Source organism: Thamnophis sirtalis, unplaced genomic scaffold (genome assembly GCF_051295495.1).
Source record: "Thamnophis sirtalis isolate CommonGarterSnake01/CBP01778 unplaced genomic scaffold, rThaSir2_p1.2 scaffold_2, whole genome shotgun sequence".
Classification (NCBI taxonomy): domain Eukaryota; kingdom Metazoa; phylum Chordata; class Lepidosauria; order Squamata; family Natricidae; genus Thamnophis; species Thamnophis sirtalis.
The window spans coordinates 27,976,777-27,998,046 of NW_028261382.1; the positions used below are offsets into that span (position 1 = coordinate 27,976,777).

The 21,270-nt window shown below is 48.5% G+C and overlaps 1 protein-coding gene across 1 annotated transcript in view; it reads right to left on the reverse strand.

The window, feature by feature from the left end:
• LHX2 (LIM homeobox 2) overlaps window positions 1-20,884 on the reverse strand; it is a 33,130-nt gene extending 12,246 nt beyond the window's left edge. Inside the window, exons 1-4 of the mRNA XM_087703648.1 lie at window positions 20,726-20,884; window positions 18,038-18,243; window positions 17,335-17,711; window positions 3,801-4,006 (exon numbers count right to left, since the gene is read on the reverse strand). Of these exons, the coding sequence (XP_087559774.1) occupies window positions 3,801-4,006; window positions 17,335-17,711; window positions 18,038-18,243; window positions 20,726-20,845 (909 nt within the window). The 5' untranslated portion in view covers window positions 20,846-20,884. The remainder of the gene's footprint in view (window positions 1-3,800; window positions 4,007-17,334; window positions 17,712-18,037; window positions 18,244-20,725) is intronic.
• Window positions 20,885-21,270: the final 386 nt, after the last annotated feature.

The window sequence follows — 21,270 nt, forward strand, 5'->3', positions numbered from 1 at the left end:
CCCTGCTGCTCATACCATTTCTCAATCTCAAGTGGGTTGCTCTGCCCACCCCCAAAAAAACCTCTTGAGGTTTACGGCTTCTTCTGTGAGCAGATTAATTTAGGCACACCCAGATGAAACAACTTCCTTTGTACAGTGCCAAGAAGAAATTGAGTGTTAAGCGTCCAAATTCTGTTGGGATCTCTTTAACCGCATGTAGGTTAAAGCGGGTGGAAAATCCAGAATGGATTTGGAAATCTTCATCTTTGAGGGACTAGAGGGCCAAGATGGCAACTACAGTATTTGTAGAGTTTCCTCCAAAATTATCACTTGCAGAAGCCATGGGCAGGAACTTCCCCATTTCTCCACCACCATTAAAGTTTTGAAGTTCTCCTCTTTCCAGGATTCACCATCGTTGGTCAGATCCAAACCTTTCAGAATTCAAAAGAATATATCCCTTTTGACAAGAGTCTGGTTTAACATCCAGTGGTCTCTTGTTCCTGGACAACTTCATCATTTCCATCAACTTAGATCCGGGATGGCGAACCTGTGGCACGCTTGCCCGAAGTGGCATGCAGAGCCATGTCACCTGGCACGCACACCGTTGCCCATTCCTCTTCCGTGTTTCTGTTGTGCATGCGCGTGGCAGTGCCAGAAACTGAAAGAGCTGATCTTCCCATTTCTGGCGTGCGCATGCATGCTGGTATCTGGAAGACTACCCTGTTTCCCTGAAAATAAGACCTCCCTGGATAATAAGCCCAATCGAGCTTTTGAGCGCATGCACTAAAATAAGCCCTCCCCTAAAAATAAGCCCTCCCTGAAAATATTGCAACACAGCAGCAGCCATGAGGTGACCACGCTCACCGCCTCCTGCACCTCAAAAATAATACGACCTCCCCAAAAATAAGGCCAAGCGCTTATTTCAGGGGGGGTCAAAAGAAAATAAGACCCTGTCTTATTTTTGGGAAAACACGGTAGCTGACTGGTGCGCATGCACACACCAGAAATCAGAAGTTCCTTTCCTGGTGCGGGCATTCCCCCTGGGCCACTCCTCTTCCAGGTTGCGGCCCCGATGAGTGCGTGGGTGCACTCCTTTTTGGCCCTTGGTGCCGAAAAGGTTCTCCATCCCTGACATAGCTGCTAGCCAAAAAAAATACAAATAAATAAATAAAAATGTTTTCCTGAGCAAAACAGGCACACTGGCTTTTGAGAATGTGCCGGGGATCCTCCATCCTTCCCCAAACACCACAAAAACTAGAGAAAACCAGCCACAGGACATCGGGAAAGAGGTCTTATGTTAACATCTCCAGCAATGTTCTTCCTTCTCCAGGTTGAGCACCTTTTTCATGGCTGAAAGTTCTTCGTGATGCCTGATCAAAATTAAATTTAAATCCATTGGGGTTGGGGTTTTGGGGGGGGAGGGGGGTCCTGTTATCTGGAACAAACGTGGAACAATTCTACAAATCTACAAAGTTTCTTCCGTGCTTCTTTTCAAAGAGAATTAAGAAAACAGTCAGGCCAGCTGACCATTTTATGGCCCTGTTCACGTTCCGCAGAAGTTGGTTTAGCCATAGCTTGTCCAGCAAGCCGCATCTGCCCTCATTCACGTAACATTAAATCCTGATTTATAAACCATGATGACTGGCTAGGTTCAGGGAATCCGCTAAGCCCAGATGAAACAACTTGTAAACTACGCTTGATCTCAGCCAGAAGTGACTCATAAATCATATAAACTTAGAAACCATTCTTGAACTGTCAATCACGTGAATTCAGCCACAGAAGGCAATTCAGCAAATTGCAGCTTAATGAACCAGAGCTCAGTGCAATGGGCAGATGTAACCAGTTCAATCTTGGGTCTGAAAAATATGTGTAACATAGAAATACAGACCCTCTGATGTTAGTCAGAGGCCAAAGCTGTTGATTTTCACCAGAAGAGGAGAAGATGACACCAGTGGTGGGATTCAGCCGTTTCGCACCTATTCAGGAGAAATGGTTGTCAACTTTCTAAGCAGTTGGGAGAACCGGTTGTTGGAAGAAATCTCCTTTTGTTTTTTCCCCACTTTACAGGGCTAATCCTGCAAGGAAGGCAGGAAGGAAACATTCTGGTGGTGTTTCTAGGCTCATCTTTGTTGCCCTGCTCACAGAAACTGCCTCTCCAGTTAACCCTCATTACATTGTCACAGCTAAGGCGAAGTGCCCATCGACGTGAGTGATGTAGAGTTGGTCACGCCCACACAGTCACATGATCACCGAGCCCTGCCTACAGCAGGTCATTAGGGCAGAGAACCGGTTGTTAAATTATTTGAATCCCACCACTGAAAGCGAGGATAGGGTTTCCTGTCTGAGCAGGTGTCAACTCCTAAAGTTGTCATGGTGAGGGAAGGAGCGGATGCACATTTCGGCTAGAGTCGGATCTCAGATTACTACGGTAGGCTTGGGAGGGGTGCACCTCATTGGGGAATGTGATTTATGACACAGACTGAGGGGAGAACAGGGGTAAAACAAAGCTCAGATCTGACTACAAAAAGGTGCTCCTAATAAAAACTAGTTTTGTATTGAAACTTGGCTCAAGACTCATGAATCAATTAGGACATTTTTAGGAAACCTGACAGCAGGAGTGGGTCTGTGGACCACTGATGGACCGCGAGAAAATTTTGGTGGTCTGCAGAAAAATTATTTGCATTTTTTAAATATGGCACTAAATACCATTTATCTTTTTAAAAAATTTCATATAGGTGGTCCACGGGATTTAAAATTATGAATTGAGTGGTCCCTGAGGTCCGAAACATTGGTGACCCCTGGCCTAGAAGACCTCCAAGGTCTCTTCCAACTTTGTTATCCTGTTAACGTCGCCTTAAGGAAGTTCTGGTTTTGCAACAACAACAATGCACAGCCTTCAAGAGCACAAGAGAAGAAAGTTGACCAACCAAAAGTCCTCAGGTAGGACAACCCGTTGCTCATCACATCAAGGGCTCCATCTGTGAGGACAATGGCTGTTTTCCCCCTCCAACATTGGACAGGTGAGACAGAGATAACCGAAGGCCAATCTTTCCATCATATCCCCCCTGTCCATCCTCCCGGGCCAACTTTGGTTGGGACTTTTATCTCTGAGACTTCAACTCCCAGATTTCTCCAGCCAAGCATGGAATTCCAGGAGTTGACGTTCTCTCATCTTCACCCTTCGGGGTTGAGAAACACGGCTGCAACTCGCCTGTTGTGCCATCAGAGCGGGCAGCAGAGTCGGACAGTGAGGAGGCTGGGGAGGAACATGGGCCAGTCCTGGGGACTGAGGAAAGCTCAGACGAGGGATCTCTTGTTGGAGGCAGAGAGGGAGTCAGACAGCAGTGAGGCAGAAGAACAGCTGGAGCCTGTTCCCAGTGTGCGCATGCGCAGAGCTGCCAGAAGACAAGAACAACTAAGAAAGCAGGGTCAACTTGGGAGTAAAGCCTTGGAGGTGATTGGCCCCTCCCATGGGAAACAAAAGAGGAGCGAATGAGGAGGGGGCTTTTGCAGGAAACAATTCATTCCTTCGGTCGTTTCAAGAGTGGAAAGTTCTGTTTGTGACTATAAGAGACTCTGTGCCAAGTTTTGCCTTGCCCTGCGTTTGCAAACTAGTTACTTGGCAGCTCTCCAAATTAGATAAGGTTCGTGTGGATAAACATTCCTCGGAAAGACTGTTTTACTAAGCCTGGCTGACTGTGAATGAAAGGAATTCACAGCCGTGTAAATTGGGACCAAGACTCTGCTTCGTGCTTTTGAAGGAAGCCTGGGTCAGAACAGCTCGGTTTGAGTCCCTTAAAAAAATATTAATAATCACTTACCTGGAGCACTCTCTTGGTTAAACCCGTTTTTTGCGCAAGCTGCTTCAAGTCCTTGGCATCCGGGTTGTGGTTAATTGCAAAATAGGATTTCATTGTCCGCAGCTGGTGATGTTTGAAGGAAGTTCGCATACGTTTGGTCTTTTGATTGCTGGGGTAATGCTGGTCTCGATCCAGAGGGCTGCCGTCATTCTCGTTGCAACTCAGGGCTAAGGGAGCACCAAGGTGGAAAAGAGGCAGTCAGCACAATGTCCAGGCAGGCGGGAAGAACCCCCTGTCTGGGCTCCCAGAATGTCCTCCCCCCCCCCAGCAACCAAGGGAGACCATCAGGAAAAGATTTGGGCACAACCATCCATGGCACCGCTCAGCACCCAGCCCAGAAGGGACTTAGCAATTTGGTCAAATGGTGAAGCTAAAAAACCAGGAGACTGTGAGTTCTAGTTCCTGCCTTAGGCAAGAAAGCCAGGGGGATGTCTCTGGGCCAATCATCAGGAGGCTGTGAGTTCTAGTCCCACATTAGGTAAGAAAGCCAGGCAAATGACTTTGGGACAATCACCAGCAGCTTGTGAGTTCTAGTCCCACTTTAGGCATGAAAGCCGGCTAGATGTCTCTGGGCCAATTACCAGGAGGCTGTGAGTTCTAGTCTCACTTTAGGTAAGAAAGCCACGTGGATGACTTTGGGCCAATCATCAGGAAATGGTGAGTTCTCCAAACTACTTAAAATTTCCGCTACCGGTTCTCCAAATTACTCAAAATTTCTGCTACCGGTTCTCCAAACTACTCAAAATTTCCATTACCAGTTCTCCAAACTACTCCAAATTTCTGCTACTGGTTCTCCAAACTACTCAAAATTTCCACTACCGGTTCTCCAAACTACTCAAAATTTCCACTACTGGTTCTCCAAACTACTCAAAATTTCCATTACCAGTTCTCCAAACTACTCAAAATTTCTGCTACCGGTTCTCCGAACTACTCAAAATTTCCACTACCGGTACTCTGAACTACTCAAAATTTCCACTATCGGTTCTCTGAACTACTCAAAATTTCCACTACCGGTTCTCCGAACTACTCAAAATTTCTGCTACCGGTTCTCTGAACTACTCAAAATTTCCACTACCGGTTCTCCGAACTACTCAAAATTTCTGCTACCGGTTCTCTGAACTACTCAAAATTTCCACTACCGGTTCTCCGAACTACTCAAAATTTCCACTACCGGTTCTCCAAACTACTCAAAGTTTCCACTACCTGTTCTCCAAACTACTCAAAATTTCCGCTACCGTTTCTCCAAACTACTCAAAATTTCTGCTACCAGTTCTCCAAACTACTCAAAATTTCTGCTACCCGTTCTCCGAACTACTCAAAATTTCCACTACCGGTTCTCTGAACTACTCAAAATTTCCACTACCGGTTCTCCGAACTACTCAAAATTTCCGCTACCGGTTTTCCAAACTACTCAAAATTTCCGCTACCGGTTCTCCAGAACCTGTCAGAACCTGCTGGATTTCACCCACGTTAGACAGCATTTAAACCCAGATTCCGACATGCACGATATAATCCTGTCGCTTGTGCACGGATCTCAGCCTGCAAGACACCCCACCCCCCCCACACACAGCTTCACCTTTGCTTCCTTTACAAAGTGAGCTGGGAGTGGGGGGTTGAGTGGGGATGGGCTGAAGTTGGACAGAGGGCTCTTGCTTTCTGCCACTGTTTGCATGTATTTGTATCTTCATGTTCTCTCTCTCTCTCTCTCTCTCTCTCTCTCTCACACACACACACACACACACACACACACACACACACACACACAGAGAGAAAGAGCCTCATGCCAATCTTACACTTGGCGCTCCCTTTCCAGACCCCCAGGAGAAGAAAAGAATGGCTTTGCCAAAAAAATAAAGAAAAGAAAAGAAATGTTTTAACGCACTTCAGCTTGTTCAGCGGCATGGCACAGCTGCAAACTCCCAACTCCACTCCAGCCTCAATAGGGAGAAAAAAAAAACTCATTCAAAACCTCCCTTCTTTGAGTTCCCCTCTGCAGGATGAGAAAGCAGCCCATTAACTAAGTAAAAGACTGCTTAAAGGGAGGGAGGGGGAAGCCCTGAGGGGGAGGGTAGGGGGAGGACGTCGCCACCTGATGGAAAAGTTGACCTATAATTTGAGGGAAGAATAGAGCAGAAGGTTTGAGCTGCGCCCAGAGGCCCAGGCAGAAAACTTTCAAAGTACGTTTCTCTCCGTCTTTCCAGGCCGTTAAAAATCCAAAGCTCTTTTAAAAATAAATGCACAAATCTGGTTTTGAGTTTATTTTCTCTCTCCCAGTCCCCTTCTTCGCTAACTAAACACAGTTAAACCCCAACAAACCAAGAAACCCCTTGCCAAGAATTAAAAGGACAGTGTCGGCCATTAACTAGAAGCTCTTCCTTTTCCAAAGCAAGTTTAAATTAAGATATGCAATAACTACTGTAAGGATAAAGGTTCCCCACGCACATCTGTGCTAGTCGTTCCCGACTCTAGGGGGCAGTGCTCCTCTCCGCTTCAAAGCCGAAGAGCCAGCGCTGTCCGAAGATGTCTCCATGGTCATGTGGCCGGCATGACTCAACGCCAAAGGCGCACGCAACACTATTCCCTTCCCACCAAAGGTGGTTCCTATTTTTCTACTTGCATTGCTTTCGAACTGCTAGGTTGGCGGAAGCTGGGACAAGTCATGGGAGCTCACTCTGTTACGCGCGCTCAGGATTCAAACCGCCAAACTGCCGACCTTTCTGACCGACAAGCTCAGCATCTTAGCCACCAAGCCACCGCGTTCCTTAATATCTATTGAAACACACACCCCCTCCCTAAAAAAAAGGCATATAAGGCTTTTAAAAACTGCCATGCACATTTGCCTTTTCGGGGGCAGCAGAGAGGAAGAAATCCTGTTCTTTTGGAAAACCTCAGGAAGAGAGAGAGAGAGACAGAGAGAGAGGAGAGAGAGAGAGAGAGAGAGAGAGAGAGAGAGAGAGAGAGAGAGAGAGAGAAATATCTCTCGTGGGTGTTCTAATGCGTGAATTATCGATCCCGCTGTCTCAACATATCTGCGCAAGCTTTTAAAATTGTCCTTCATCCGATTATCTGATCTACTTCTGACAGGGACCTGAAAATTGGTGCAGTTAAGTCAAGTGCAGGTCAGAAATTTGGAAATTCTGAATTAAATCTGGATCCCAAATTCAGGAGTCAAAATCAACCAGTTGCCCTTCAGGGGGGGCTCAAGCGCTGCAAAAATACCAGAATGTTTCCAGACTGGGCAGAAATGAAAAAAAAAAAAAAAAAACAACCCTCGCCAACAGCTTGGTAAAAGCAACCCATCATGCACAGCACACCACTTCCAAATGGGCTCCATCCTTGCTCACAAGCAGCGTCAATAACAATAAAAAGCGAGTAATGTTTTTTAGGACGTAATCTGAGGTGATCGCAGAAGGCCGTGGCGAATGCAAGAGGCAAAGCTCAGATTTCTTGCAAGGTCCCAGACCTCATTGAGAAAAAGAGACCCCAAATATTCGGAGCTGTGATATAAAAAGAACAGGGTGGCCCAGGGATGGCCACAGTGTGGCCCATTAAAGTGATCCTTTTAAGTCATCCTTTCTTACACCTCACCTTTGCCTTTAAAATGGTAAAGGTTCCCCCTCCCACATCTATGCTAGTCGTTCCTGACTCTAGGGGGCGGTGCTCATCTCCCTTTCAAAGCCAAAGAGCCAGCGCTGTCCGAAGACGTCTCCGTGGTCATGTGACCGGCATGACTCAATGCCGAAGGCGCACGGAACGCTGTTACCTTCCCATCAAAGGTGGTTCCTATTTTTCTACTTGCATTTTTTACCTGCTTTCGAACGGTTAGGTTGGCAGAAGCTGGGACAAGTCATGGGAGCTCACTCCATTATGTGGCACTAGGGATTCGAACCGCCAAACTGCTGACCTTTCTGATCAACAAGCGCAGCGTCTTAGCTACTAAGTCACCGCATCCCATACGCCTTTACCTTCACCTTGCCATAAATAACCAAAAGTTGCCTGCAAGTTGTTTGATCGTTGTACACAACCCCCCGACACATCTTTTCATAAATGCTCAGGAGCTCTGTGCCAAAGCTTGCCCTCTTGATCGAAAAGCGAACAAAAACCAGAAAATTAATTCTTTCTTTCTTCTTTCCAGCTCGCATTTAGGAAAACCCCAATTTAAAGTTATCCATGAACGAAGGCAATTTCTTGCAGCCAGCTAAAGCAAACCTCCACAGCAGCTTCTTTACTTAGGAGGGCATTATTTGAGGTGTTTTGTTTGGCGTAAAGCATGAGCTGGGGGAGGGGGAAAGGAATGAGGCAGACCACCCCTCCACCCCCCAGCACAGAGGGTCTGCATGGATGCCAATTTGGTGCCAGATTAGTTAAGTTGATCTTTGTCGGTGGCTGAAATCAAGAGTTTTATTTGGCCCACAGGCAGCTGACGCCACTGTGTCACGCAATGTTCCTAAACACTCCCTGGGGACGGTATGGCACTTGAGAGACGCAGTGAATTTTCCTGTGTGTGTGTGTGCATGTGTGTGTGTGTGTGCATGTGCGTGTGTGTGTGTGTGTGTGTGTGAGAGAGAGAGAGAGAGAGAGAGGATGAAACTAATCAAACTTATATAACCCTAGTATTAATATACATGTTTGTTTTAAAGTAATTATTCAATATATCAATGTGCCATTTTAACGCCAATGGTAATATTATTTAAGCATACATAAAAAGATAAAAGTTCCCCTCGCACTTATGTGCTAGTCGTTCCCAACTCTAGGGGGCCGGTGCTCATCTCCGTTTCAAAGCCGAAGGGCCTTCGCTCTCCGAAGCCATCTCCGTGGTCATGTGGCCGGCATGACTCAATGCCAAAGGCACATGGGACGCTGTTCCCTTCCCCCCAAAGGTGGTTCGTATTTTCCTACTTGCATTTTTATGTGCTTTCGAACTGCTAGGTTGGCAGAAGCTGGGACAAGTCACGGGAGCTCACTCCATTTCGTGGCGCTAGGGATTTGAACCGCCGAACTGCTGACCTTTCTGATCAACAAGTTCAGCATCTTAGCCACTGAGCCACCTTGGATTAATGTTACATTAATCAAACATGTATAATCCTAGCATTAATATACATGTGCATTTTAATGCCAATGATTATTGTAATAAAACCATTGGCATTAAAATGTACATGTACATGTATATTATTGCAATAATACAATAGCAGAGTTGGAAGTGACCTTGGAGGTCTTCTAATCCAACCCCCTGCCTAGGCAGGAAACCCTATACCATTTCAGACAAATGGCTATCCAACATCTTCTTAAAGACTTCCAGTGTTGGAGCATTCACAACTTCTGGAGGCAACTTCTGTTCCACTGATTATATTATTTAAGCAAACATAGTAATACCATCATTTAACCTCTAATCTTTCCATCTGATTACTGCTTATATTCTATTAGTTAAAAATTATATATGCTAATATCCCCCCCCCCCATTTCTTATTTCTACCTCTGTTCTAACTTCTAGTCAGGTCACCGTGACTTATCCTAGTGTTAATACAGGGGTCTTTAGTAATCGAGAGCAAACACCAAGCGTAACATTAAAATATCGCCCGTTAACAGCGCGGGAGAACAAAGATAGTGGCTGCTTCTAAAAGTTAAATAAAGCAAACTTCTGCAGTTTCTCCAAATGTGTTGTCATTAGGACTGATCCCTCAAATGTCACAGAGAGGAGGGGAGTCAAGCTACATATTTTCCAAAGCCAGACAAGGAATAATGGATAGAAACTGACCAAGGAGAGGTTCAACCTGGAAATAAGGAGGAATTTTCCCGACAGTGAGGACAATGCACCCATGGAATGGAGGTTTTGGAGCTTCATCCCTGGAAGCTTTCAAGAAGAGACTGCCATCTGTCATAAATGGTGCAGGGTCTCCCGCTTGAGCAGGGGGTTGGACTAGATGACCTGCAGGGTCCCTCCCAACTCTGCTATTCCATATTTTAAACAAGGAAAAGGTCATGCAAAATTTTAAGGATGTGGGTAAGGAGTCTTGACGGTGCCCCATCAAGATTTTACAAGTCCAGGAAGATCGATAAACCGAAGGCCATGAGCCGAACGAGAAATATTTAACTAAAAACACTGGAAGGATGGGCTGAGTAGCAAATGGGCAATGTTGCCTCCTTCAGCTGGCATAAATACTTTCCCCCCTCACATCCATCCTCAACGATAAACCCCAAAAGTCACCTCTTTTCTAAATTAATGTGCTGCTTCTGCTTTCAATTCTTAAGCAAGCAGATCTCCCAACAGATATGAGATAAACATCAGGTTGCATGGACACCTATTTCATACCTATTCACACAGTCCTTCCAGAAGGAGATACAATCAGCACCAAGCCAGCAGAGTGGACTTCCCAGTTCTTGCCGCACCTGGTGAGCATCGGGGCGGGACACTACAAATCCGATATGGATTCTCTCCCCTCACTCACCTACAAAGGGCAAGGTTCCCCTCACACACATATGTGCTAGTTGTTACGACTCTAGGGGGCAGTGCTCATCTCTGTTTCAAAGCCGAAGAGCCAGCGCTGTCCGAAGACATCTCTGTGGTCATGTGGCCTGCATGACTCAATGCTGAAGGCGCACAGAACGCTGTTCCCTTCCCACCAAAGGTGGCTCCTATTTTTCTACTTGCATTTTTTAAATGTGCTTTCGAACTGCTCGGTTGACAGAAGCTGGGACGAGTCACGGGAGCTCCCTCCGTTCTGCGGCGCTCGGGGTTCGAACCGCCGAATCGCCGACCTTTCTGATCAACAAGCTCAGCGTCTTAGCCACTGAGCCACTGCATCCCCTTTTGGATACCAATACAGGAGAATATTTGTAGCTCGGGGTTGAAATGAGGGGTCCTTGGTGCTCTCTGAGCTTGGTAGTTATCTTGCAGACGTTCCATGATCCAACTAAGTAATATCATCAGTGCTAGAAGGGAGTGGGGTTTGCTGGGAGGAGAAGGAGGAGGAGGAAGAAGGCGAGGAGGAAGAGGAGGAGGAGAAAGAAGAGGAGGAGGAGGAAGAGGAGGAGGAGGAGGAAGAGGAGGAAGAGGAGGAAGAGGAGGAAGGAGAGGAGAGGAAGAGGAGGAGAAAGAAGAGGAGGAGAAAGAAGAGGAGGAGGAGGAAGAGGAGGAAGAGGAAGAGGAAGAGGGGGAGGACTATGGGTGTCCTTGGTGCTCTCTGAGCTTGGTGGTTTTCTTGCAGACGTTCCATGACTCAACTAAATAACATCATCAGTGCTAGAAGGGAGAGTGGGGTTTGCTGGGAGGAGGAGGAGGAGGAGGAAGAAGAGGAGGAGGAGGAGGAAGGCGAAGAGAGAGAAGAAGGAGGAAGAGAAGGAAGGGGAGGAGAGGAAGAGGAGGGGAAAGAAGAGGGGGATGAGGAAGAGGAAGATGAGGAGGACTATGGGTGTCCTTAGTGCTCTCTGAGCTTGGTGGTTATCTTGCAGACATTCCATGACTCAACTAAGTAACATCATCAGTGCTAGAAGGGAAAGTGGGGTTTGCTGGGAGGAGCAGGAGGAGGAGGAGGAGGAGAAAGAAGAGGTGGAGGAGGACTGTAGAGCCCTTGGTGCTCTCTGAGCTTAGTGGCTTGTTTGCAAATGTTTCATGACCCAACTAGGTAACATTATCAGTGCTAGTGCACCTGGATACAGAGGCTATATGTTCCTATATAGCCTCTTCCACTATGCAGAGCTCTTTTTGGCCATGAAGATGCCGTGAGGTGAGACCCTCCCTGTCAGCCCACCTGTGTGGGAAAGGGCTTCTTTCTCTGCAAACGGTGTGTCTCTTTAGGCAACCAGACCCTGTCCCGCCACGCCCTCTCTAACCTCCATGGGCCCTAGGATAAGTTAGTCTCCCAATGTCCAGGACTGGACATTCACTCCTAGCTGCCTGGCTGTAGACTTACCCTGACAAAATTGCTTTAGGAGGGGTGGGCCACAGTCTTCCAGGGGGTTTGGGGGGGATGCTTCCACACTGGGGGCCAGAAAAACAGGTCTCAAACACCAAACCATTGAAATGCCACTGTCAATCACTTGAGCCTTCACAGGGGGAGGGGAGGGGGATCAAGAAAACGACCCCAATACTTCCAGGCTCACCCTAAAGGGAGCAGCTTTGGCGCAATTGAGGAATAGCAACCTATGAGATTCAATTTCCCACCACCACCACCAATCTAGAATCTCTCTCAAGAATCTACCAGCCTGTTGTGGCCTGCCAGCTGCCAGCAGAGCAGCTGGCAGGCCTTCCCCGGGCTCCAGAACCCGGGGAAGGTTCTGATGGATGCTCAGCGTTGGATGCAGAGATAAGAGCCAGGGTTGCCCGACATTTCCCAGCCATCGGAGAGGCAGCTGCCTTTGGAGGCTGAGATAAATAGGGAGGGGGAACAGCTGGCGCCTGTTCCCAGATGCAATAGCAATAGCAATAGCAGTTAGACTTATATACCGCTTCATAGGGCTTTCAGCCCTCTCTAAGCAGTTTACAGAGTCAGCATATCGCCCCCACAGTCTGGGTCCTCATTTCACCCACCTCGGAAGGATGGAAGGCTGAGTCAACCTTGAGCCAGTGAGATTAGAACCGCTGAACTGCAGATAACAGTCAGCTGAAGTGGCCTGCAGTACTGCACCCTAACCACTGCACCACCTCGGCTCACGGATGCACAGAGCTGTTTGGAGAGGAGAACAACGGAGGACAAGGAGTCAATTCGGGAAGCAAAACACACTAGGACACAGAACGGTCCCTCCCTGGCTGGGGAATAAATAGAAGGAAAGGGGAATGGTGGTCGTAGAAGACAACAGTTCAGATTTCTGAAGATTTTGCTCATGGTGTTTCGTGCATCCAAAGGCTGCTTGTCAGAACTTAATTTGCAGCCTTTCAGGGGGTGGGGGGGATACTTGCAATAATAGCAAGGAACTGACAAGGTCTGTTACTGCCGTTAACTCCTTGAAGGACTATTGCCTGGACTTTTCGGGGTGTGAATGTCATTAATTCCCAAGAGGTAAATAAAGTGGTTTTTTTCCGTTTCTTGCTTCTGCTAAGGCTGGGTCAGAACACAGCCAAGTGCTAGAATCACCGGGGAGGCCTCCCCCCCCCCCCACCAATCAGGAGAATATTTCCTGGCGGCCAAAAACCGAGCGGTCCCTATAAAGAGACTTCTGACTCAGAATTGGCGTGCCTTCAGAAGTTGTAGCTACTCCAACACTTTAGAGTTTCAAGAATTTGTCTGGAAGTCCATAGAGATTCTCCGTCCTCCAGGTCAGTGGTCACCAAAACAGTGGTGCGTGGGATGCATTTTTTTTATATTGCCCTAAAAGTGGCACAGTGGCTATGACGCTGAAGTTTGTCCATCAAAATAATCAGCAGTTCGGCGGTTCGAATCCCTGGCGCCGCATAACGGGGTGAACTCCTGTGACTTATCCCAGCTTCTTCCAACCTAGCAGTTCGAAAGCACGTAAATAAATGCAAGTAGAAAAATAGGAACTACCTTTGGTGGGAAGGGAACAGCGTTCCGTGCGCCTTCGGCATTGAGTCATGACCACGGAGACGTCTTCGGACAGCACTGGCTCTTCGGCTTTGAAACAGAGATGAGCACCGCCCCCTAGAGTCAGGAACGACTAGCACATATTGCATATTTATATTGCACTAAATCGTATTTATCTTTTTTTAAAATTCACATTAATGGTCTGTGAGATTTAAAATTATGAATTTAGTGGTCCCTGAGCTCAGAAAGGTTGGTGACCCCCTGCCCCAGGTCATGGTTGTCCCAAAGGTGCTTTTTCAGGAGACAATTGGACTTTACGTTTTTTTTTTTCCTTTTTTTAAAGACATTTTGCTTCTCATCCAAGAAGCTTCTTCAGTTCAGACAGGATGATGGTGGGCAATGAAAGGATTGATATTCCTATTTGAATATAAGGACTCAACAATGGAAGGATTTTTTTTTATTCCTACTGGTAAACCTCCAAGTGCCTCAAGGACCCTCTAAAAAAAGGATGCAAATGACCAGCTGTCTGGAAGGAATATAAATCCTTCCAATTCCCCACTATCCAGAGAGTTGAAGAAGCTTCTTGGATGAGAAGCAAAATGTCTTCAAAAGAAAAAAAAACAAGTACCGGTAAGTTCCTTTAAAAAAACACCTTTAAGATATTTGTCCGGAATTGGTGTAGGGTCTCCTGCTTGAGCTGGGGATTGGGCTAGAAGACCTCTAAGGCCCCCTTCCAACTCTTTCATTCTATCCTTCTTCTATTTCTTTCTGTTATGAACCTTCTTACCCTGTGAGATGGAACTTCCCCCTTGGGCTTTATATGACCTACCACGATTTGACTTCCCCACTTCTCGGTAGCTCCCCAGAGTTTCTGTCCAAGAGAGGGCTAGAGGTATGGGACAGATCCAAATTATTGGGGTGCGAACACAAACTAAAGACCAGCAAGAAGGGGTACTGTAGAGCAGTGGTTCCCAAACTTGGCAACTTTAAGACTCTGCTGGCTGGAGAATTCTGGGAGTTGAAGTCCACAAGTCTTAAAGTTGCCAAGTTTGGGAACCACTGCTGTAGAGAAACAGCCCAACCTCTCTGTCTCTGTCTCTCTGTCTCTGTCTCTGTCTCTCTCTGTGTGTCTCTGTCTCTCTCTGTCTCTCTCTCTCTCTGTGTGTGTGTGTGTGTGTGTGTCTCACACACATACACTTACTTTAATGTATTCTGTAGCCAAGTTGGTTCGAACTGGGACAAATCAAATGAGGAATAATAGGTCACTTGAAGGAACTCAAGTCAAATGGTAGATTTGGGGAAAGCTTTCCTTGTCCTTTCTGGATAAAGGGGGAGTGGGAGTTTTCTCAATAGGCCGGCAAGGCTCTTCTACCCTTCCCCCACAAGAAAGAAGCCCAGGAGGGGGGGAGATTCTTGGGGGGGTGCAACCCTAGAAAAGTGGGGAGGGGAAAGAGGGCCGTTTTCCATTGGATGAAGAAAACAGGGGAGGGGACATGTCTCTGAATTTCTGTTCTTCCTGGGGGAGTTTGCTGCGATTTGAGAAAGGTTTTTTTTGAGGATTTTAAAATAATAATAATAATAATAATAATAATAATAATAATAATAATAATAATAATACGATGGGAAAGAAGAGATGGCTTTGAATTCCCCCCAACAAGGAAATAAAGAGAGGGGGGGAGAGAAAGAAAGAAAAAAGAAAGAAAGAAGAGTGAAGGAAAGAAAGAAAGAAAGAAAAGAGAGAAAGAAAAAGAGAACAAAAGAGAGAGGGAAAGAAATAAATAAATAAAAAAGAAAGAAGAGAGCAAGGGAAAGAAAGAAAGAGAGAGAAAGAGAAAGAAAAAAGAGAGAGAAAGAAAAAGAGAGAACAAAAGAAAGAGAGAGAAAGAAAAAAGAAGAAAGCAAGGGAAAGAAAGAGAGAGGAGAGAGAAAGAAAGAAAGAAAAAGAAAGAAAGAGAGAGGAGAGAGAAAGAAAGAAAAAGAAAGAAAGAGTGGGGAAGAAAGAAAGAAAAAGAAAGAAAGAAAGAAAGAAAGAAAGAAAGAAAGAAAGAAAAGTTCCCAAATGCAGAGGAGGGGAGCCCCCGCGCAAACCGTTTGGGGCAACGGAGGAGGTGGGGGGGACAATCCTTTTGAAATCCGGGCCCCCCTCCGAAGCCGTTTTTCCGCCTGTCAGACTCGATTCGCGTCCAGGAAAACGGCTCCCGCGCGCCTTTAGCCTGGCCAACAAAAACGGCCCGGTCCACTCTCCCGTTCTTCAGCTGCATCAGCCTCCCATCCAACCTCTCCCCTTCCCCTTCCTCCTCTCCTGCCCCACCCCCGCGACCCTCAGTTCGAGCCCCAAAATTGACGGGGAAAATGATAGAACCAAGATGCGACTCGCGTTCGGATACAGGCGCAATCAAAGAAAGTGCTTTAATTCCTTCCCCGGGTTTGCAATTGGGGTAGGGGGCTTTCACCTAACCAGCACGCACCTCACTCTGCTCTCTATTCCCCCCCTGTCCCAACTTTACTACGTTTGGGGCGGGGGGGATAGAAGGTGGGCGGCCGGTTGCCGAAGAATAAACTTTCCCAGGTGCGGGGCGAGGGAGCAACTGCTTAGAAAAGGGGTTGATTTCCAGGGGACGAAAGAAAACAAATAATTCCTTACTCCCCACTCCCCTCCTAATATTCGGCACCGGATCCCCCTCCTCAATACATTCCCGCTGCCAATAAGACACGCATTCTCGCCGAGGTTCAGACGCCTTCAACCGTGCCGGACTCGCAACAGAAAAAAAAAATCATAATAACATCTTTCCTTTCTTAGCTAAGAAACTCCGGGTGACGCTCCTGTGCCCCCCCCCCAAAATAGTCTCCGACCCTACGCGCACGACACACGGATGAATAGCACACCCCAATTGCACAGCCCGAAATTCCGAAATTACCCGCGAGCCACCCCGGGGAAAAGCAGGGGAAACCTCTCTGCTCGGCCCTGCGATAGCGCGGCCAAGGTCAACCCCGACCCCGACGTGCAGGAAACGCGACTTTCCTCACGTTCCTGAAACCCGGGATCTCCACCCCAGCGCCCCCGGCCCCGGCCCAGCCCGTCTCTAAAGCAGCGAAGACCCCGCAGCTTTAGCGCCCAAGCTGAGAGAAGGGATCCTGTCTCAAAACTCCCTCGAATAAGCGGAGGTCCGCTGTTCCGAACGTGGGAACGTCCCAGGCCCACGGCTGTCTTAACGCATGTGGGAATGGCGAGCAGAGGGGCCCCAGACTAATCTGTGTATGTTAACCCTTCAATGCACCTTGTATCCTATAAATACAGCAATGTATTCATTACATTTAACTATATTTTTTAAAAAAAAATAATAGGTAAAGGTAAAGGTTCCCCTCGCACATACGTGCTAGTCGTTCCCGACTCCGGGGTGGGGTGTGCTCATCTCCGTTTCAAAGGCTGTCCGGAGAGTCTCCGTGGTCATGTGGCCGGCATAACTTGCACGGAACGTTGTTCCCATCCCACCAAAGGTGGTCCCTATTTTTCTACTTGCACTCTTACATGCATTTCGAACTGTCACCTTGGCAGAAACTGGGACAACTCACAGGAGCTCACTCCGTTACGAGGGGCTAGGGATTCGAACCACCGACCTTTCTGATTGACAAGCCCAGCCGTCTGAGCCACTATGCGTTTAATTTTCACATTTTTATTCCTGGGAGTAGTTGTCGTAGGGACCCCAGTAGTAACACTACTTTCCCGGGGACCCCATAATGCTGTTAAAGACGTCCTTGCCGAAGCGCGCAATTTCAGGGCGAGTTCAAGGCCCAGGCGCAGAGCAGGGGATGACGACGAGGAGGTGCCCGGGTCCCCCCCCCCGCGAAAAAAACTCCAACAGGCTTGTTCTCCCCAAGCCGCCAAGTCGACAAACGGGGGTGTCCCGGACGCGCGACGGCGCCTTCCTCGCCAAACGAAGCCTGGCGCAAAAGCGGGTCCTGTTTGCAAAACCGGGAGGGCGCAGCGCACGGGGTTTTTTTTTCTCTTTTTTTACCTGCGTTGTAGGCAGCCAGCTCGGCGCCGGGTCCCGGGCTCTTCCGTTTCCTGGGCCGCCCCTTCTGCACGGTGCCCACGCCGTTGTAATAGGGCAGGCCCAGCGGGGCGGCGGCCCCCAGCGCGGGGCCCTTGCCGGCCACCCCCTCGGCATGGTTGAAGTGCAGCTGGTACTCATCCCGCAGCAGCGCCTCGAAGTGCAGGCGGCAGTAAACCAGCCCGTCCTTCATGCCGAAGTGGTCGCCGGTGGTGAGCATCTTGGCGCAGGTGGAGCAGGTGAAGCAGTTCAGGTGGTAAACCGAGTCCCGGGCGCGCATCACCATCTCCGAGGCGGAGATGCCCAAGTGGCAGCGAGCGCAGCGCTGCACCGAGAACCTCCTGCCAGCCAGAGAGAGGGAAGAGAGAGAGACACAAAAAGGAGAGAAACCTTTGAGGCCTTCACCTGAACAGGTGCACAGTTCCTCCCTGCCTTTCTTTGGGGGGGGTAAGAAAGGGAAGCGCCCTCCACCACGCGGGAAAGGACCCTGCCCCTCGCTCTCTCCCAGCCCTCCCCCTTTCGGAAAGCGCCCCGCACAAGCCGGCTGTTGGGCCAGGTGAGCCGGCAGGTATGTCTTTATGAAGACCGAGCCGGGGAGCTTCCAGCCCGCTCTCCCGTCCCGTCCCCGCAGGCCAGACCTGCCCCGTCCCCTTCCCAAGCTCCTTACCTGTAGTAGTCTTCCTTGCAGTAGATGCTGCCGTCTTTGCTGAAGCAGGTGAGCTCCGATTCCAGGTTCAGTTTACACTCGCAACACTTCAGACAACGCATGTGCCACTGCTTGTCCACCGCCAGGAGGTAGTAGCGGTCCGAAATCTTTCCCCCGCAGCCGGCGCACAGGGCGGCCCGTTCGCTGCTGACCGACGGCATAGCGTGCTGCGGAAAGAGGGGAGAAAAAGCCGCGTTTACCGCGAACGCCAACGCTGTTCGCTTCACCTGTCCGGCCCGGGAAGCCTTGCCTGGAAATGCCTAAACCGGGCGAGGGGTGGGTGGGGCCCGAGAGCCCCTAAATCTTTTCTCCATCTTCCCTGGCTCTCTTCTCACAACCCAGGTCAGGTCAGAGCTGGGCAGAAGAGGCCGCGTTTTCAGATCCGGGTAGCTGTAAAAATCCTCGCTCCAGTTTTAGGGGGAATTCAGCCTTTCTGCGTGTCTACGAAGCCGAAACTGGGGTGTGTCTGTGTGTGTGAATTCGGGGCTCGAGTTAGCGGCGTTGTCTTGAACCCACTCTGTTTCTCTCTGCGCGTATCTCGCCGTAACGGATTGTGCCACCGAAAAGGGGGAAGGGGGGACGCGTCGGGAAAAGCGAAACGGTGGGGGTGCGAGTAAAATAAATAGGGGTGCAAATCCTAAAAGTGACAGTTTCATCTCGCTCGGAACTCCCTTTTCAACTCTTTGAAGAAAGCAAAAATTAGTAATATTTCCTTTTTTTAAAAACACACACACCAATCTAATAAATATTCTCCTGCTAACAAAATAACGGCCGCTCGCGTTACTCCTCGGAGATTTCCCCATTGTTGCTGCTGCTGTTGTTGTTGTTTTAAAGGAAAAAATGAAGAAAATTTAAGCGGGTAGGAGTGGAAGGAAGGGAAGGGCGCTTCGTACAGAGCCAAGCCCGTGTTTTTGCGCGTTTCCACGACAGAAGCTAAGCAGGCATCACTTCCGAAGAAGCGCAAAACATCTGGCTACAATCAGCCCTGCCTGAGATTCTAACCGACTTCAGCGGAAATTTGCCCCGAGCGAACTCACTTGGAGTTCCTTCCATACTGGAAGCTTCCGCGGAGTTTAAGTTTGAATTTATTCGAGGTGGATTTTTTTCCTCCTTCTGCCTAAATAACCAAGCTGGTCGAAGGATCTTTTTTTTCCCCTCTTTCTTATAAAAATATTTTAAAATGTAAAATTTTAATTTATCCAACCCCATTTCGGCAGGTATTGGGGGAGGAAAATTCCCTTCTTCTGTCATCTTTCTTTTTTAAATAGGACAAATAATTATTTTAATTAGAAATGGAAGAGGCGGGGATTTTTTTTTAATAGAGATCCCTAAGCATCGGATGAATTTTATTTTTCCTGCCAAAAAAACAACAACTGTTCCTCTAATTTGAAATGAGAAAGTGGGGAAATCTTTTGAAAATAGATTTTAATATTTGGAAGCGGGGAGCTGGTTGTCCTATTATTTAATTCCTGCCGGAATAGTTAGAAGCCCAAGCTCGGAACTCTGCAAAAATAAGTGAATAGATTTCTTGGGTTCTCTCTTCAAAGCGTCTCTGCAGGAAAAAAAATGCTAAGGGCAAAAAATAGCAGACTCATTTGGGGGGGGGGGGGAATTATAGCAACAACAATAATAACAGTAAAACAAAAAAGAAAAGAAAAACGGGAAAAACTGTTCTCTTCTCTTTCCCGACTCCTGTGTGCCAAGAAATGTCGAAGAAAAATAAGACAACGCGGATGAAAAATATTTGGAAAAGGCCTCTTTTCGTTCAACTTAGAAATAATGTCCCCAAATAAATAGCATTTCACACCATGCATTTATTTATACACAGATTATTGTTGACAATGCTATTGTTATTTTTTTTGCCACTATTTAAAAATATTATACACGGCTGGAAGGCGCTTTACCGGGTAATGTTCATTTCTCTAATTCAAACCCGCGAAAGCAAAGGATTTCAAGAAGTGGGAAATAAACCAGCGCAAAAAAAAAAAACCTCGATAAATGCTAATCCCCCTATTAAAATGTTGCCGACCGAGGCCACTTAGTTAAGCAAACACATTCAAAGCAAATTGGGGGGGGGAGGAAGCAAAGCCCGTAGATAGACAAGGGACTTAGATTTGGGGAGGTGAGCGATTGTAAATGAAATTTTTAAAGCATCGTAATTAAAAAATAAAGCCTCTCTCTCGCCAAGTCACTTTTCTGGCTCGGTTGAAGAAGGTGGGCTAACTTTGCCTTAGTTATCCACCTGAATTGATTTAATTTTATGTCTTTCAGGCGGTGGGGGGGGATATAACTAGAGAGAGGAGCAGAAAAATATAATCCTTAATCAAAAATGACTTTTAGGGGGTAGGATTTGGGTTATTAAAAACCGAGCTTCTTCCGCTTAAAGTCGGCGAGGAACAACGGCTTCGCTTCGGCTGGAAATTTTCCAGATTGAATCGCTCCCAGTTCCGCGGCTCCGCGACCCTTTTTCCTCCCTTCCCCCCTACCCAAATCCCGCAAGGGTCCGTATTTCGTTGGAGGTGCCTTCTCGGGAGCTTTTGGGACCGCGACTGGGGACCGAGAAGCCGAGCCCCTAGCCCGGCCTCGCACCGAATCTTTCCCCGCCTCAAAGTGGGGCTCCGGGCCTGCCGCCGCCGCCGCGAGCCCTACCGTTTCGGTTTCACCGCGGTCGATGACCGAAGTGATGGCGGGCGCGTCTCCTTTGCTCCGCCGGTCCATCTCGTCGATGACGCCCTGCATCTCGGAGCCGGCTAAGCTGTGGAAAAGCATGGCCGCGCCGGAGGCCCCGCGCCTCTCCGCCGCTCCCCGCGATCGCCGCTTCTGGCTCCCCGGTTACCGGAGGCGAGGCGGTGCCATTCCCCGGCCCCTCCGGCCGCCCCGTCTCGTCTCTTCTTCCTCCTCCGGCTGGCTTCTGTCTCCAGGCCGGCGGAGAAACGAGGGGTTGCACGGCCGGGCTCAAAGCATCGCGGGCTCCAGGCCCGCCCGCCGGACCGGGCGCACGGACGGCGGGCGAGGTACGGGCGGCCGCCTCCGCTTCTCCCGGTGGTGCTCGGGACGGCTCCGGTGGTGGAAGAGGCCTAGGCGCTGCGGCGAGTGGAGAGGGCCGGATCCGCGCAAGGAGGGAGGCAACCGGGAGCAGGGCCGCCGCTGCGCCTCCTCCTCCTCCTCTTTCTCCGTCAGGCGCGGAAGTGGCG